Source organism: Rattus norvegicus, chromosome 15, assembly GCF_036323735.1.
Source record: "Rattus norvegicus strain BN/NHsdMcwi chromosome 15, GRCr8, whole genome shotgun sequence".
Taxonomy (NCBI): domain Eukaryota; kingdom Metazoa; phylum Chordata; class Mammalia; order Rodentia; family Muridae; genus Rattus; species Rattus norvegicus.
This window is the reverse complement of record NC_086033.1, coordinates 40,810,652-40,829,911: the sequence shown is the minus strand read 5'-3', so window position 1 is coordinate 40,829,911 and position 19,260 is coordinate 40,810,652. Positions and strand designations below refer to the sequence as shown.

General features: G+C 44.7%; 1 protein-coding gene across 4 annotated transcripts in view; it reads left to right on the top strand.

Annotated features, from left to right (window-relative positions):
* Positions 1-19,260, top strand: part of Gucy1b2 (guanylate cyclase 1 soluble subunit beta 2) — a 70,557-nt gene that overhangs the window by 15,552 nt on the left and 35,745 nt on the right. For all 4 annotated transcript variants that reach the window (XM_008770741.4, XM_063273993.1, NM_001270711.1 and 1 more), the window contains 6 exons: positions 10,082-10,242; positions 12,973-13,072; positions 13,908-14,104; positions 15,811-15,922; positions 17,141-17,244; positions 18,632-18,848. In XM_008770741.4, coding sequence (XP_008768963.3) covers positions 10,082-10,242; positions 12,973-13,072; positions 13,908-14,104; positions 15,811-15,922; positions 17,141-17,244; positions 18,632-18,848 — 891 coding nt within the window. The remainder of the gene's footprint in view (positions 1-10,081; positions 10,243-12,972; positions 13,073-13,907; positions 14,105-15,810; positions 15,923-17,140; positions 17,245-18,631; positions 18,849-19,260) is intronic.

Below are 19,260 nucleotides of genomic sequence, written 5' to 3'. Positions count from 1 at the left end.
TGCCCTGTGAATTTGGTAACCACACTGTAGATCACTTGGCTTCTGCATATTTTGGTGATGATGCTGTAGATCACTTGGCCCGTGAAGTTTTGGTAATGTGGTGGCAGTTTCAGTGGCAGATGCCATCATACATCTGTTCTGGCCCTGTTTCCAACCCAAACAACACATTTAGAGGCAGCAACAAATTTGTAGGCCCATTGTGGACATGACTATGTTCCTACCCAAAGCTACCCTCTACCACAATGATTTCTCTCTGACTCACTTTGAACTATCAAACATTTTTTTCTCTGTTATCTCTAGAGAATCCTAATTTAGGTCATATTTCAAAAGAAAGATAACCATGACATGTACAGTACACAAGTAAAACACTAGGATTGTGAAATCTCAATGCACAGGGGTCTTAGGGAGTAAATTACTTTCTGTACAAAGGTGAGCACTTGAATTCAGATCCCTATAACTTTGGCATAGGCTGGCACGGCCACATGAGGCTCTAATCCCAGTGCTGGGGAGAGGCCGGGGAGAGGTTTACACTGTCAGATCCTAGGCCCCACTGACCAACCTATCTGGTCAAAGATGCCCAGGTTTAGTGGAAGACCTTTGGCCTTCGCATGCATGGGTATACAAATACATGCACACCTGTTGCTGAACACACATAACTCTCCTCAAATTGTCCCAGTGGTGGCGATACATTCCTCACTCCCACCCCAATGTTCTGGGTCCCTCAATGAAAGACACACACACACACACACACACACACACACACACGCATGCATACGCACATGCATGCATACACACACACACACACACACACACACACACACACACACACACACCCTTATATTTTAATATACCTAAAACAGCTCAATGGTCCACTTCCAAACCTCCACATGGCCAACACGGTGCTCTCTAATATTCCTTACTCATCGCTTACTAAAACCTATAGTCCATCTCGGCTGACCCAGACCCAGACCTGCAGCCCTCCTGGGCCAAGATCCCCAACTTTTACATGATGGCACCTCTCAAGCCTGGTGTGTCCTTCTTCCTCCCCAGCATGGTGGCCATCAGCAATTTTATTTACTAATCAAAACCAACTGGGAAGGAACCTCAGTGTCTTACTTGGGGATGTGTGGATTCTCTTGCAAGTTTGGGGACCCAATTCATAATGCAAGCACTAGACTGAATCCATAACACATACCCCTACTCCCTCTCCCTCTCTGCCTCTGTCTCTCCTTTTCTCTTTCTTCCTCTCCAAAATAAACACAAGTGACTTGGAATCATGGTGCTTTGGGAAGCTTGCAACTTCTCCGTATTTGTACAACTGCCATGAGAGAGGGAGGCCCAGCCAGGACATGCATTTTCATGTTTAATAAATTATGCTGGTCAGTTGAGACTGGCTCCATCCTTTGACAAAGAGAAAAACATGTTTCATCACCACGAAGCCAGTGCTGTGCCTTCCAAGTGGCCTCTAGGAAGTCATTCCCCTTCCTGTTTAAATCGATTTTTGGGACTCTTCCACAACTCTGTGAACTGCATAACTCGGTTTTCTAATTAGCATAATCAGAATGGGACCAGATGGCAGGTTGAGCATTGGACAAGCAATCGTTCTGTGTCAGCGTAAGTGCCTACTTAGGTTATTAGTACGGAGTTATTAGTGACCTGAAGTAAAGACACCCACAACAACCCCCACCAGGCACTTGGCACAGCTGTGCCTGTCTAGACATTGCCTGCTAAGAAACCCAGAGTAAAATGCATTTCAACAGTGAGCCATCAGAAAATGTCAACAGCCCTTCTCTGAACTTACTTCAAAATAAGAGTACCAATGAGAAACCTGAGATTAAAAATGTACAGTGCCAGAATACAGACCTGCAGGCTAGAATACACAGCCAACAGAAAATGGAGACCTAAACTAGGGCCTTAACAGCCCAAGAGCAGTGCAGAATCTCTCAGGCTGGAGGACGCATTGACACCATCCCAGTGTGTATTTAGGAGTCAGACAAAGGTGGGCTAGTCTTCAGCTCTATGTCTCCTAAGGATGAACCTAGTGTCATCCTCTTTGGTAAAGTAGCAGTGACACTTGTGGCATCGGAGATTGTCCTAGAGATCAAATTGAATAATGAAGCTAAGTGGATACTTGGCAGAATGGATTCTTCTTCTCCACCTCCACCAACCCCCAGGAGCCACTTGCCCTGTGCTCTGCGCCCTGGTGAGGCTCACATCTCTGCTTGCCAACAACGGATGAGGACCAGGCAGGTATACGTCTTCCAGATTCAGTCCAATTGCTTTCTCCCTGCAGAGATGTCTGCCCTGATCCCTTCAGCTGTTTCTCAGGGCTTCTTTCTCAGTGTCCAAATAAACTTACGATCACATCTATAAACCAGCCCTCTCTGCAGAGCAAGTCTCAGTGTCTACAGCTATGTCTCCTTTTCCCGTTCACCAAACTCTTCCTCACATTTTAGTTCAAGCCTGACTGAGTGATAACCTTCTAGGAGAATACATCATTTTTGAACTGTTTTTTAATGAATTCATTGAGAATTTTATGCATATATTTTGGCCTTATTTGCCCCTACTTTTTCCCCCAACTCCTCCCAGACTACCCTCATCTCTCTACCCATCCCCAAACTCATTTTCATTTACTTTTTTTTTTTTTGGTTCTTTTTTTCGGAGCTGGGGACCGAACCCAGGGCCTTGCGCTTCCTAGGTAAGCGCTCTACCACTGAGCTAAATCCCCAGCCCTTTCATTTACTTTGTTTTTAAAACAAGCCATTAAGTTCAATGTGTGTCATTCATACACTCCTAGGTGTATGGCCACCTGGAGCATGGTGGACTTACCAAGAGCCTCACGGCTAAAGAAAACTGACTCTCCCTCCCCCACAAACCATCGACTGTGCATGGCTTCTCAGCTAGGGATGGGGCTCACGAACCCCTTTCCTTTTCTATGTCTTGATCTTGTGCAAGGCAGCAAAACTGCTCTGAGATGGCGAGCACAGCATCCAGAAGATGCTGTTTTGTCCTGGTCCTCCCTCAGCTCTGCCTCTCTTCCCAGATGGCCCTGAGCCTTGTGTATGGCAGGTATGGTACAGATGTCTCAGCTTGGAACCAAGCACTCTGATGACACTTACTCTGCACTTTGTCCAGTCTTGAGTTTCTGCATTACCCGCTGTCTACTGCTTAGAGAAACAAGAAGAGTAAATCTATGAATGGCTTTTCTCAGACAACTGATGCTTCCCACTCCAAATAAAGCTCTGACCTTGACTGGAGACTTTCGTGAGTTGTAGAGCAGTTCCCTGTCCTGTAGCTCTCTTCATGATTCTCTGGGTGACCCCTGGGGACAGTCATAAGGAATAGCCCCTGATACATCTACCTTGGATGATGAGATTTGGGTAGAGGTCAAGAGAAATACAGTTCTAAGCCTGCTCTTTTTTGAGGAGATAAAGTCCAAGTGGCAGTGGTTTCCTTGAAGCCCTCATGCAGACTTCAGCAGGTGGCCTTGATCCCCCCTAGCCCTGGACAGTTCACCTCTGTTCCCCGATTCCCACAGCAGTAACCCTGCAAGAATTAAACATTCCTGGGTAGCACAGAAGAGCTAAGCTTGTTAAAGCAGATTGCTCAAGTGTATACAGCATCCAGTTTAAGATCCCATTTGAAGACTCCATACCTCTCCCAGGAAGACAAGCATAGATGCTTCATATCCGTTATTTTCCTGTTAACAAAGAAATTTGTCATCCAAATAAAAAAACTTTTTAATAGAAATGTAATACATCCACAAAAGCAGAGAGACCTGTAGACTGAAGCCTACATGATTTTTACCCAATTCTGCTAATTATATGATTTTGCCAGTCTTATTTCGTGACTGCATCCCTCTACCCCTTTCTGGTTTTGTTTACGCTGGAGTGCCCTACTTGGGTTTCCTATAAGTTCACTCATAAATATTTCACCATTAGTCTCTAACAAGGCAAAGACATTTTAAAGTGTGATGACAACATTCTGATTGTAGATATGAAAACTTGCACGGTCCTGCTTCAGCCATATCTGACATATGTTCTTTGTGGTCTTGCATAAGAGTTCTTCTTGTCTATTTAGGGTTATCAGATTCTCACTTTGACGTAAATTCAAATCCACTATAATTTATAACAACGGAACTAAATAAGATTCACTACCCTTCTTGCCTGCTTTCACCTGTTGTGTGAGTATCTCTACCCACCTCTAAGCCTGGATCTGTGTATCCTCTGGGTTGTTAGCAATTCACAGATAAAATAACCTCTTCATCCCTAAAATTTCTCTTAGAAAAGTACGTGTCAAACTCAGGGAGTGCTTGAGCCAACTTGGTCATCTGTCATGACGTGACATGACATGACATGACATGACATGAACAAAGATTTTCCAACCGATCTATCCTGTCCTTAAACAAAAGAAAACCTTTAATGGTGTCCTGTTGTTTTAGGCTTCTTTAGTCTGGAAGATTCCCTAGTCTCCATTACAGTTCATAACATGGACGTCTTTGCAAAAGTTGTGGTAAACTGCTCGGTACAGTGTCCCCTATTGGGGACATTAATAGTTCTTTATGATGTCATGAGGGCGATGCCCTGGACAGGAAGACTACGGAAATGATTTCTTGTCCTTCCCAGTTGGTTCTGTCAGGAGGAGCAGGTATTTCATGTTTCTTCTGTGAACTTTAATCACTTGGTGAGGCTGGCGTCTGCCAGGTTTCTCCACTCTAAAGCCACCAACTTCCTCCTTCTAATTAGGACCTTATGAGAAGCTGCTCTCAGATCATGCAGGTGTCTTGTTACTTCTCAAATCCCCCTCTTGTATAATTTTGGTCCTCACTGCTGCTGTGTAACGTGACCTCTGTGGATCAATACTTGAGATTCTCCTCATATACTTTTTATTTAAACTTCCGAGAGGAAAGATTCCCTCCCTCCCATCCCTGCTTGCTTATAGCAACGTGATCTTGACCCTCATTTATGAAAGCAGGCTGCACTGCTTTTGTTATTTCTACTGATGCTCAAATTCAAAACCTACCTAGTGGTAGAAACACGCCACCCCACCTCAGCCCCTCTGTATTCTTGATGTCTGTACCATGCTTTAACACTTCTTTACCTTCTGGTATGACAGGTTTAATATGTTCTTTCCTTTCTTGGTTCCAGCCCCAGAATATTGTTTCTCAAAGGAGCTCTCTTTCTGTTCAGTAGAGAATAGCATCTCAAAACATTCATGATCAGAACACAGTGGTCCTATAGAGTGACCCTCTCACTGGCCAGTCATGTACTTACTATCTATCTATCTCTATCTATCTATCTATCTATCTATCTATCTATCTATCTATCTATCATCTATCTATGTATCTATCTATAGTCAATCATCTATGATCTATCATCTATGTATCTATCTATCATCTATCTAGCCATCATATAGCAATCATCTGTCAATCATTTATCTACCTATCAATAATTGATCTATTTATCTATCATCTATCTAGCCATTATTTATCTATCCTCTGCTATGTAGTTATCCATGTCCCATGATGGGCTTCACGGTTCAAGTTATAGCTTTGTTGTGTGTGAATACAGTATATGTTTGTGTATTATATGTGAGAATGTCCTGTTCTATCTTTCTCTTGTTTTCTTTTTGTGTATTTTTAATGTTTTACATTCATTTATTTTTATTAAGTGTGTGAACCAGCCGTGACTTGTGTGTTAAGGGGCCAGAGGACAACTTTTGGGAGTCCGATCTTTTCTTCCACCATGCAGATCTTTACCAAACTCAGGTGATGAGGTTCTTGGCAAGCACCTTTACTCAATGAGCTGTCTTGTGTACCCATGATTTATTCTTTTTAAGACAAGGCCTTCCAGGGACCCTTGAACTAGAATGGTGACCAGTAAGCCCCAATGACTCCTGTCTCTGCCCTCCACAACGCTAAGGTTGCAGGTGCACATAAGACCACGCCCAGATTTTTAATGGGTGCTGACATCAGAACTCAGAACTCAGGCTTACTCCTGGGGCCTCTCTTCAGACTGTTATTATGGTAGACTTGCCCAGTTCAACAGTACAGCATTTATTTTATTCCTCAACCTTTCTGTAATTTTAGCCTTCTTCTTGGATAGTGAGAAACCTGGCAACACCTTTGCTTATGTGTGCAGTCCTGAATGGTCAGGCCTATCGTCGGAGTTGTTAACACATTGATGTGACAAGAAAGCCTTTAGATTAGAGCCAGATGTTTGTTCAAAGTTCTGCCTTTAGCCTTAGGACAAAGAAATCAAAAGACTATGTTTAAATGGTACTAGATTTTTTTAAGGATTAGAAATGTTTTAAAAATTATGTGTATATCTGTGTTTGGCTATGTGCGTGCGAGTGCAGATGCCTAAGATGTCAGAAGAATCATCAGATCCCTTGAAACTGTTTCTGAGACATTTAACAAAGATGCTGGGAACCGAACTCAGGTCTCTGTGCTCTTAACCACGTGAGCACCTTTTTGCCCTCATAGGTAACTTGTTATTCCTGAGTAATTACATTATCCAAATATTTTTCTGTTGGACTATTGTAGAAATGTTATTCTGGTAATTTCTTTGTTTCTCTTTATGCATATCTGCACCCCCCCCCGCACACACACACATACACACACTTCTCCTCTGTGTGTGTGTGTGTGTGTACGTGTGTGTGGTTCTCTCCTTGTATTATGAGTTGAATCTAGATCATCTCACTTGTTAGGCAAATGCTCTATTGCTGAGTTATATCCCAAGCTCTCTGTTTTTCATTTTGTGATTAGGTCTCACTAGGTTGCCTAAGGTCGCTTTGAACTAGCTTTGTATTCACAGTCCGGTTGATCCCTGAACTAGTGGTGATCCTCCTGACTCAGTCCCCTGAATAGTTGAGATTACTCCCTAAATGTTAACTTGAGTTTGTTTTCTGTGTGGGCACTCTCCCCTGTCGTTTTCTTATTTAGACTTATGCAGGAAACAGTAACAGGATTCCCAGCACTGGAGCTATTTCACAACTCTTGTCTCCACCCCATTCCCTCCAGGGTCCCTTAGGTAACCAATCTCGACAGTCCCTGGTTTATACTGCTGGTGTTTAATTTTATACAGATAAGTGAAGAGATGCCTACCTTTTTAATTTGTCTCTTACAGACAATGGTACAAACATTCAGATACTAGAATTTTTTTTTCACTGCCAAGTAATGTTTTAAAGCTGATGTGTTTCTTGCTTTCCCATTTTCCATCTGTCCCTAGTCTCCTGTGAATCAGAGGCCTCTTAGAATCCTAAATTTGCAGAGGTGAAACCGTATAAAAAAGTATGACAGCTGTGGATTTTTAAAAAAGAGGCCTTTGTCCCCTCTCAGACAGGCATTAGGAGTCTGCACTAGGAGTCCCAGAAGCCAAGCACAGATGGCAGCTTCCCACTCAAGCCCAGGTTGTGGTCTAAGGAAGTTAGCCTCAGACGGATGTCCTGTCCTGTTAATAGTGCCAAGCACCCAGAGACAAAACTGCTGAGACTGAAACAGCCAATACTGTGGGTTTCTGCTTCTCCAGGTTTTCAGCTTTAAGTCAAAGGAGCAGGTCCCTGGGGAGAAGGGGAGGGAGCGCTTCAGGGTTCCTGTTAGGTAACAGGATGCACCTGCGTAGAGCACCAGGCTGTGGCTGCATAGCACAGCTGTTTTATCTCAGCTTGAATGAGCTGAATTCATGCAGCAGGGATGGGCGGGGTTGGGGGAACAGAAACCAACAGTCCCACACCTGTCTGCATACTTCCCCAGGGTTGGAAAAGACCTGAGTAGAACGTATTTCAGTTCACCGAGGAGTGAGCAGGTGGCTCCTGAATTCTGGCATAGACAAGTTTGCTGTCAGCGGGAAGGGACGAAAGGGACGATTCACACAGGCCCTGGCTTTCTCCCACTCTTCCATTCCTACCTTTGTCTAGACTCAGAAGACCTAGCTAGTAGTCTTGGCAAAATATGTTTGATTTATCTGTGCAAGATTCCAGAAGAATTATCTTCCCAGAGGTCTGGCTATGGCTGTAAGGAACCTGCTATTCTGACGTGTGTGTGTGTGTGTGTGTGTGCGTGTGTGTGTGTGTGTGTGTGTGTGTGTGTGTGTGTGTGTGTGTGTGTGTGTGTGTGTGTGTGTATGCGCATGAGCATATTATTAGGAATTGAGCCTAGGGGGCTCATGTGTGTTAAGTAACCTTCTACCACTGAGCTATAACTCTATCCTTTTCATTTTCCAATTCGAGATAGGTTCTCACTAGATTGTTCAGGCCAGCCTTGAGTTGGATCTATAGCGCAAATGTACCAAAAGTTTGTGATCCTCCTGCCTCAGCCTCCTGAGTAGCTTATAGCTATGTACAGGCTTGTACCATAAGGCCTGTCTGTTCTGTCTTAAGTGAGCGGAGGCTTGGAAGTAAGGACCACTTTGCATCCCTGGCAGTCTGTGGTACTCTGTATGGATGTGCTCTGCAAAACAGGGCCCTCCTTACTGTGAGCTCCAGGTCTAGGAGAAACAGAGTCCTTAAAAGATGCAATCAGGAATCATGGCTCGGTTAGGACTCACAGGGACGTTCTTCAGCTCCATCAGGAGTCAGAATCCTACCCTAAGTAAGTGAATGTTCTCAGGGGTCTTCATGCTGGCCATCCCCATGAGGCCTTCATCCTATGTCCACAGTGACAGAGAGCAGCCTTTACCTTGTTTGGCTGTGGGATGTGGTACACGGGATTCAGTCAGAGTCTCCAACTTGCTTCCATTTATTCATCTGAACAAAGAGGTTTACACTAACAGGATCATCTTTCCCCAAGATCCCAGCATACTCTGAGAATAACTGATTATATAACATTGCAGGGATACACCCCGTGCCCATCATGCAGATGGGGAACAGAGACACCGGGCCATACTCCTGTAAGGGACCATGATTCACTGAAGAATGATACCCCAGGCTCAAATAGTTTGTAAACATCCCTGCAAAAGTCCAGCATGCTAGGGTCTACCATCTGCAAAGATGGAGAGACTCTGAAGTGATCTCGCAGGCCTGATTTAAAACACATTGGGGGAATTCTAGGGGGTTTGGGAGTGTAGGTGACCTCTATTTATTTGTTTGCTCTATCTCTAGGGACATTCCAGAACCACTGTTGGGGCCTAGGGAGCTGGAAACAGTTGACTAATGCTAAGGAAGTCTGGGAACTGCTGCTGACCCATTGTCCTTTCCCCGGGGCCTGGTGGCTGGGCAGCTTCTGAAGCCTGGACTTATCTGGACTTGCCCAGTTCTTGGAAACAAAGATTTAGGCCTAGTCTCCTGAACTGCCAATTTGAAGCCTGTCATGGAGTCAGCCTAGCCAGTCTCAATCCACCTCATACTGTAGCTATACTTCAGAAACTCAACTGACACTTACTTCGTTATCTAGCAACAAGACAAGACAAAAACAAAACAAACAACAGCAACCAAACAAACCAAGACAAAAAAGTAGGACTTGGTTGTGGTTCACAAGAATTCTCTGGTAGGAAGACAGAAATGCAACCCTCAGGAAGGGCGTAGTCAGGGTGGCCTGGAGATTGACAGGGACATTCTCAAGGAGAATGCCAGATGCAAACATCCCTGAAGGAAGGGAGACAAAAAGAAGCCTAGTGAAGCTGAGAGAGAAGGACTCAACATCGCTGCTATGTTCTCTGTTCTTATGGGTGAATTTCAGGCAGAATCATTTTGCACTGCAGTGTTAGTCAGTCCTCAGATCCCACAGAAGGCTATTGTTTGCAGGTGTGTAAGGAGGTGGGAGACCCTGCCCTTAGCTAATCAGGCTCAGGATCAGTGGTCAAAGGAGTATTAGTTCTACAGCTCTCTCTTGGGCCACTGGGAAATATCTCTCTTGGATGTGACAGAGAAGGTAGGGAGTCATGGTTAACATGCCCCCTGGCTCTTCATGATGCTACACTGCACCGAGGTGCTTCCTGATTGCCACTGATGATGAAAGTGGAGCATTAGAAGGTCAGTAAGCATCACAGGGGCAGGATTTGAGTACTTTGCATATGAATAAAAACCACCCAAGGGAGAACAATGCTTTCTAGGGGTCTGACTCAGTGGGGTTTGTATTCCACAGATGTGTCCATGGAAGCCATTCTGAAGCTCTTTGGCGAATACTTCTTTAAGTTCTGTAAGATGTCTGGCTATGACAGGATGCTGCGGACACTTGGAGGAAATCTCACCGAGTTTATTGAAAACCTAGATGCACTCCACAGTTACCTGGCACTGTCCTATCAGGTAAGGCCATCTGGGCTTTGTCTTGGTGGTCCTAGAGGTTAAAAGAAAGGAAGCCTCCTCAGCGTCCTCTGCAGAGGAGCTGCGCAATCTGTGGGCCCAGCGACTCTCTCAGGGGAGAAGAGAATAAGCACCCATTGGCTTCCTTTATAAATGGCTGACAAAAAGTCAGAGCTCTAGCCTTGGGGTGGGAGGGGGGAGGGGAGCGCTTCTGAAGGGTCCTTCTGAGAAGCCAAACACGACAGGAACAAGGATTGAAAAGCAGGTTGGGGTGGATTTTCACTCTCTCTTCAGGTCTCCGGGCCTGGGTAGAGCTGATAAAAGCTTATGCAACCAGATTAGGGTTGGGAAAGTATCAAAGGGGAAAACTTGGCGGGGCCAAGAGGCAGGACTGGGAGCCATCCGACACTGATTAACCCATGGTGATGGACTGAGGTGTTAGGAAACTAAATTCCCAACTGGGATATGTCCTTGTGGAGTTCATACCTTGCTGCTCTCGGTAGAACTTACTGGAAATTTGAATGCTTAGACTTTGTTTTTAGACATCAAAAGGCTTTATTGTAAAGATGCAGTATTCATCCATAGCATAAACGATAGCTTATTAACTTAGGTAAAACAGTTTATTCTTATGGTCCTTTATAACCGACCAAAGCTCTTTCTTCATTATTTCTGTATTTTGTGTTCATCGGCACCCTGGGTGGATGCTCATGTGGATAAGACGGGGACTGTGCCTTGTCAGTTATTATGATGGTAAAGCTGTTTTCCTGCTGTCTTAAAAAGGTACCCTGAAGAATGCGATGTTTCAGCCTGGGAGGAAGCTGAATCACAACATACATTTAGAAATATGAAATAAGTATTTGAAAATTAAGAAGACACTCGTTTTCTCAAGCAGCCCTGCACCATGAAAGACAGTAGCCTCTTACACCTCTTCCCTACCTTTTCCAAAGCCCAGCATCCTGGGTCCTGAGTTGCTGCTGAACCAGAATAGGACTCCCCTGTTCCTTCCCTCAGAGAACCCTCTGGTGACTTTTCCTCAAAAAGTCCCCCACCTGTCATAAGAGGGCTTTGTTGGGGGCTGGGGATTTAGCTCAGTGGTAGAGCGCTTACCTAGGAAGCATAAGGCCCTGGGTTCGGTCCCCAGCTCCGAAAAAAAAGAGAGGGCTTTGTTGAAGTGTTTACGGTTATTTCTGGACAAATAATATTTCCTCTGGTATGTTCTTGAGGGGTCTAGTTTTCAAGGGGAACCAACCTTGAGGACCGAAGTGAGCAGATTCTTTCTAGTCGTGAGGTCTCTGAGCCAGAGTGAGAAAGCTCACATGGCTTGGCCACAGGACAATGGCCATGGCTAACCCTTGGGGTAGATAGAAGCACATGGCATGGTGTTAAGGGTCACGGAGGCCAGCAGTGGTTCTCTCATTAACCTCATTTTAACCTCCTTGGGAGCCCAGCTGCCAAATGCCAAATGTTTAGGGGCCGAGATGCAGCTTCTTCAACCGGAGCTGAAATGGTCATGCTATGTGATTGGAGAGATGATGGTCACATGATGATTGAGACATACTATTGAAGTTCTGTGTAGTAATAGATAAATACCATTGTAGTTCTATCTGTATCGTAAAGGACACATACCATTGTAGTTCTGTGTGTGCTAATGGGAACATACCATTGCTTCAGACCTCTTAAAAAACTGTAGTTCATAACACAGCTATAACATTCTTGGGCATATACCCAAGGGTTCTAGGCCAGCTAGAGAGACACTTTCTTATCCATGATTATTGCTGCGCTTTTAAACAGCCAGGAAATGAAACCAGCCTAGATGCCCATCGATGGACAAAGAAAATCTGATACATGTACACAATGCAGCTACATAGAAAAATTAAATGATGTTTTCAGGAAAATGACCGCACCTGAAAACAATTATGTCAGGTGAAATAAACCAGACTCGGAAGGACAAATATTATGTGTATTTTCCCACATGCAGAACATAGATTTAAAATTATGTATGTATAGACCAATTGTGTGGTATGTTCCTTCAATCCCAGCGTTCAAAAGACAGAGGTGGGCAGATTTCTATGATTTTGAGGTCAGCTTGGTCTATAAAGTGAGTTATAGATCAACATGGCTACACAGTGAGATCCTGTCCTCTGTAAGGAGGAGCAGATGTCTCAGTGACTGAGGAAGCTTACTGCTCTTTCACAGGGCCTGGGCTCAGTCCTCGCACTTCCATAGCACTTCACGACTGTTTGTCATTCTAGTTCCAGAGGACTCAATACTCGTTCTGACCCCCATAGGCACCAGGAACACATGTGGTACAACACACACACACACACACACACACACACACACACACACACACACACACACTCAAATATTATATACACGTACATACATGTACATATATGTGCATATGTTAATATGTATGTATTGGCATCACAGAAAACGGGATCATGAAAGGAATGAGAGCTCTTAGGGAAGTGGGGAGCAGAGATGATAGAATACATGTGTTAATGAAGCCATAGGGTATAGGTGAGCAGGAGAGGGAGCCAGCTGGAGGGGTAGAGGACCTGTCTAGGAGGAGACTGAATAGGAATAAAATAGTATGTATAGATGCTATGGTCGAACCCACTACTTTGTATGCTAATCTAGAAAAATAAATATATATTATGAGCCTATAAAAACCATAATATGAATAAATGTGTGCTCCCTGAGGGGAAATGTGTTGTGTCTGTTTATTAGGAAATGAACGCACCATCCTTTCGAGTGGAGGAAGGAGCTGACGGGGCGATGCTTCTCCACTACTACTCAGACAGACATGGTCTGTGTCACATTGTACCAGGTAGGAAATTGATTAGCCCATCCCATAGCTCTCTAGGGTGGCCATACATCCACTGACTGGCTTCCTTGTTGTCATGATCTGAAGGGTCTGGAGATCCTTAGACTTTCTAGAACACCAGAGGGAGACATGTTCCTTAACATCCTGCCCAGCTGTTTGCATAGCCATGATATGCAAACTCTGTGGAGAGTTTTGTATCGATTGACTTTTTTATTTTTTAATCAGCATTGTAGAATAGTCTTGGTATGTAGGCTGTTTATGTTATTTTATTCAAACCCAATTACTCCTGTATTCTAAGTCCACACACAGACGGCCCTAACACCCTCCCTAGTTGGGTGGATATTTCATACTCCCCTTAAGTATCCTTGTTACTCTGTTAGGGTGTTGCTGATCCCTTGGTAATGTAGACCCTGTTGATGGGCAATTCCATGCTTGCTTTGGAATTTGCTTTGCATATTTTGTATTTTACCCCTGAGATGGATTCACAAAAGAACAGTTTCGAACATATGATCTTTTTAACGCCTCTCCAGTGGAATTTCACTTCCATTATGTATGGAGTTTGCTTAATGAGTTAGATGTCTTCCTGAAATAGAAAATGGAAATAGATGTTGAAGTAGAAATTATAACAACATGGACACATTTGGCATTCAAAAACTCACAAAACTTAAATCTCTGAATGCTCTTGCCCCTGAGCCTTCACGAGATGCCTATCTTGAGGCACAGGCTCTGGCTTGGAAAACTGAAGGACACTCACCAAGTTGTACAATCAGATAATGTGGTGCTTTCTGCAGTGTGCAGGCTTCTGTCGTTCCTCACTACAGGTGTCGTTCTGCTACAGGTATCATTGAAGCTGTGGCCAAGGACTTCTTTGACACTGATGTGGCCATGAGTATCCTGGATATGAACGAAGAGGTGGAAAGGACAGGGAAGAAAGAACATGTTGTGTTTCTGGTCGTGCAGAAGGCTCACAGACAGATAAGAGGAGCAAAGGCAAGCCGGCCACAAGGCAGTGAGGACAGCCAGGCAGACCAGGAGGTACTGAACGTGGTGCTGTGCCTTCAGAGAGCACAGTTGCCCTAGGAAGGGTTTCTATGCAGACAAGATAAATAGCTAACTCTTGAATAGTGGAGTTTGAGGCAAGCTTTTCCAGGCCTGGCTTTGTTAACCCCAGGGACCAGGTTATTCTGGGTTGTGATGGGCGCACCTTGTGCTATAGGATCCTTCACCACAGCACGGACATCTCTCTCCAAGACAGTTATCCAGTGTGACTAGAACCTTACCTCTTCAGTTGTGGCAATCAAAAATGTTTCCAGGCATTGCCAATGTCCCCAAAGTAGAGATGGGGGTAAAAAAAAATCACTCCTAGCTGAGAATCTCAAAGTCAAGGCTAACTTAATGCAGACTTTCTAGGAAGTCCTTGAGCCTGTAAAATGTTAATGTACAGAAATGACAAAGCAGGATATGGCAGTTATACCTATCAGGTATAACTTGGGATGCTGAGGCAGGAGGATTGTTATTTTGAGGCCAGTCTGGAATAAAGAACCTTATCTCGAAACTCCAATGACAAAACATGATAAAGGATTTGAAGTTGGAAACTGGTATATTATGTCACAATCCTCTTGCTATGAGTGGCCCTATCAGGTCCTCAGTGCCCACATAGCAAGTGGAACCAGTCACAGGCCGGGTGTGCAGACAAGAGCCCATCCTTAGCCACCTTAGCTACATACAGCTCCTAAGGTGATCATTGCCAGTTTAGATGCTACCTGTGTTAGGCTAAAATCTCACTGATTCCATGTAGCCTGTTCAAACATACAGGTAGGACTGTGATTCCGGAGGACCTTGGGGGTTATGTCTTACAGTATGCAAAGCTGTTAGCGTCTGCTCCTTGGTCCCAGACAAATGACGGCCACCAAAACCACTCTGAATCGGTAGATTTGAGTTTGTTGTCTCACCTCCAACAATAAGGAAAGAACCCCTGAGATGTGGGAGGGGTTTCAGCAGAGGAGTATTGCCATGCTGGCCATCTAGTAGATTTTGGGAAATGGGTAGACACTAAGATCATCTCTTTTTGGTACTGGTTATTTTTTAATGTATCCCAATCTGAACCATTAAATAGTCCACAAACCCCCTGCATACTGGCTTGGCTCAACATGAGAGGTATTCATCAGTCTAGGGGAGGGCTCTGTGTGCCGTGTGGTCAGCTCATGGTCCACCAAGAGCCATGTACTTTCTGCCTGGGGAGAGGCATCTCCTGTGTCAAGAGGATGCTCATTTGTGTGTGAACATCTTCCCTCTGCCAAATGTCTCTTGTCATGGTTAACTAGCCCATGCCTTGTGCATCTTCAGTTGCTACAAATCTTTTGCTCCTAATAAAGGAAGCCTGCGGTGAGCATCCTTCCACTGCTTTCTCCACATTTTGAATTTAGTCAGGGACATAGTCTCGGAGCAACACATAGGGAAGCATGGGCCTCTAAGCATTCCCTGGAGATCTTGCAAAAATATTTCACCACCTTTGGTAGGAAAACAGCGTGGGGATTAAGTCGTGAGTGCACCTTAGAGTTCCTGGCTCTTGGTAGAACTCATGTTGTAAGCATTCACACTATCTGTCCAGCCGCCATCATGCTTCAGTATACAAAGACAGCTCAGCGGCAGCAGCAGCAAGAGGCAGGGCCTGGAGGCAGGGCCTGTTCATCTCCGGTCCTGTGACCAGGTACCTGTATTTCATTTCCATCCCCCTGCAGGCTCTCCAGGGAACACTCCTTCGGATGAAGGAGAGATATTTAAACATCCCTGTTTGCCCTGGGGAGAAATCTCACTCAACTGCTGTGAGGGCATCGGTCCTTTTTGGAAAAGGTAAGTGGGCTGCTCTGCTGCTCCAGCTCTGGGATGAGGACCGATGCCAGGTCTGCAGGGGAGGAGACTCATACACAAGTAGGGCAAAGCTTCCTGCAATTTCAAAACCCCTGATTCCTGCAGAGCTAGGATTTGGCATCTGTGGTTTTAACTTTAAAAAAAAAAAATCAGCTTCTAACTCGCCACAAATCAGCTCTTTTGTTTGTGCTGGGTGACATGGAGACACTGTCATCTCCGTAATCAGGAAAGCCACTAGCTTGGACTCAGTCCCAGATACTGACTGTGACGCAGAGGCTGGGCACAGGCATACTGGCCACAGTGAATTCTGCATTGCTTCTGGACTCCCGACCTTGACTGGGATGTGTTTCTGGACTGGAAATCAGTGGCTAACCACAGCTAGCCAGCAGTACAAAGGACAGAGGGCAAGCACTGAGAAAGTGCATTTGTGTCTCTGAGAAGCTGTGACTTGAGACAATGCAGTCCCCTCCAGCTTCCCATTCACAAAGTGAAGGTGGGAAGCTCATCACACCGGGTCTTTGGGCTCTGAGCCAGCCTGCCAGCTAGTTCCTAACTCTCAAGTCTGAATCAGAGCTCTGACCCAGTGGAAGAAGGGAGCTAGATGCTCCTTGTCATGGCCTGGTAGGTCAAATGACAGGCATCTGGGTGAAGGTCTGCAGGGCTCAAAGAGCTGCATTCTGAGTCCTTCAAGCTGTAGCAAACACAGTTGACATCCTTTGTCTAGGAGATTTTCATATCAAAAAGGCTCCATTGAGAATCTGCAACCCCTGCCAAATGGGGCTGTTGGTTAAATTTTCACGTGCCACCCTAAACTGTCAGTCTAAGAAGCTCTATGGCAAACGTCCCCAAGGCCGGGCCCAGCACACACTCGCTTCTCTTCTGACTCATTGTCTGCTTGTCACCGTTCAATGCCAGCTCTGTTTTCATGGTGAGACATACTCAATTGGCCCAGAAACGAACTCTTCAGCGATGGGCAGAAACTTGGCAGGGGGCAGGAGGGCTTCTCAACCTGGTCTCAAATTTTCTGTTTGTTTTAATTTGGACAATAATTGCGGTGGCCATCTGGAGAAGCTGAGGGAGCCTGTGCTAAAGAGTGGGAATCACACTTAGCCTGTGACGCACTTAAGATTCTAACCCTGTCGGAGCAGCTCTGGGAGGGCCGCTCAATAGGGCTTTCTCTCTCTCTCTCTCTGTATCCAGGGCCCCTCAGGGACACCTTCCAGCCCGTCTATCCTGAGAGACTATGGGTCGAAGAGGAGGTGTTCTGTGATGCTTTTCCTTTCCACATTGTCTTTGATGAAGCAGTAAGAGACCCTTTCCCTCAGAAGCTTGGGATAGGGGATAAATCAGTATGGGGGGGGGAGGTCCAGTTCACCACCATTGTGTCTGTTAGGTCTTAGATCCCTGAGTTCATAGGTTTAAGGCCCTGGAGGGTCCCCTGACTTTATGTAATAGACTCATCTGGAATTCATGATCCTCTTAAGGTAAACATTGCAAGGACGTTGAACTATGAATAAATGGGAAAGTTTACGATGAGAAAGAAAAGCTGGAGGAAGACTTTAAAATTCACCCCAGAAAGACACATCAGACTACAGCCTACATAACCATGGTCCTAACAGTGACCTGCCACTCACTCCCTGTGACTGCAGCAGATTCTCAATCCCACTGTGCTTCATTTCCTACAGTTTAGTAGAGTTTGCTGCTGTGTTCTATGGTGGGGGCTGTGAGCATGATCATTTACATTTGATTGCTATCAAGTTCCCAGGATAAAAATATCTTTTTTTTCCTAGAGCTTTCGTGTGACAGCACACATCCATAATCCTAGTACTCAGGAGGCTGAGGCAAGAGTTCGCGGTCAGCATGGCCTACATATCGAGAGACAAAGCAAACCAGATATAGTATAGATGATATAGACATGGGAACTGAGGCGACTTTTAAAAAATTTACCTGAAGGGCATTTGGGCAAAACGAATTCAGTCAAAATTGCCAGTTAAAATATTTAGCCACTATAAATTTCTCTAGCGTTTATTGGAACTCATATGCACATTACCTGCCAGCTGACTACAGCAGAAACTCAATGACAGGTGACTCACCTAAGGATAGTATCTTCCCTCAGAGAAGTGATGGTATCACCATGCTAAGTAAACACCCCTAGGCGGAAAACACAAGTGTAAGTCAATGAATGCTTCTCCAATGTTACAAGATTCTTACTACTTGTGCTATTAATGTTTTCAATCCAACCTGCTCTAAATGTTCCCTTTTCAGCTTTTGGGTATAGAATAACAGAAATTGAATGACACGTGAGGTTTATTTCTGCAGCTTAGCTGAGTTCTTATGGTCGATAAAGGCTCTGAGTTAGTATTACAAGCACGGTCTGTGCTAGTATTAGACATGTGATGTCAAGGTCCCCATTCCATACTACTTCTGTGCATTCTCTGGAGAGAGCAGAGAAATGCTTCCCTGGTCCCTGGATGAACTGGTGACAGGTCCAGAATTTGCTAGTTTCTGATAGGAGCTGGGGGTTGTATGGGGGTGGGAGGTTTGGGGGAGAGAGCACAGAATGAAGAACTATTGGCCTTGATGAGAGCTTGAATGCCTCTTGGAAGTCAGACTATGCTTCGGAGCACCTCCATGCTACTTAATGTCAGCTGCAGATCTGACTGTAGACTGATATGTGTCCTCTGTGGCTAGCTAAGGGTCAAGCAAGCTGGAGTGAATATTCAGAAGTATGTCCCTGGAATCTTAACCCAGAAGTTTGCACTAGATGAGTATTTTTCCATCATCCACCCTCAAGTTACTTTCAACATCTCCAGCATCTGCAAGTTCATTAACAGTCAGTTTGTCTTGAAGACAAGAAAAGAAATGATGCCCAAAGCAAGGAAGAGCCAGCCGATGCTCAAACTCCGGGGTAAGAGCCCATGCCTTTTCTTTCTGCCTGTTAGGTCAGCCAGAATGGGAAGACAGCTTTTCAACTTCCCCCAAGTCAGGGGAGAACAAGTTGGGCTTTTTCCCCCTGATATGTATACTTGACCTGATCAGTAAATAGTATTTTGTGTTTTTAATCCTTGCTGGTTTAGACATAAATGGACTAAATAATAAATGTATATAATATAAGCATATTATACAGAAACATATGTATTCCAACAGTATGTGATATGATTATACTGTATACTAAAATATGCGATTGTAATTGTAAATCCTATGGTTATAAATTCCTGCTCTCTGTTACATAAGAGAAATATTATATTAATTTAATGTCTATCCTTTCTAAAGCAACAAACTCACCCGATCTGCTGGTAGGGTTTGAATTATGGTAGAGG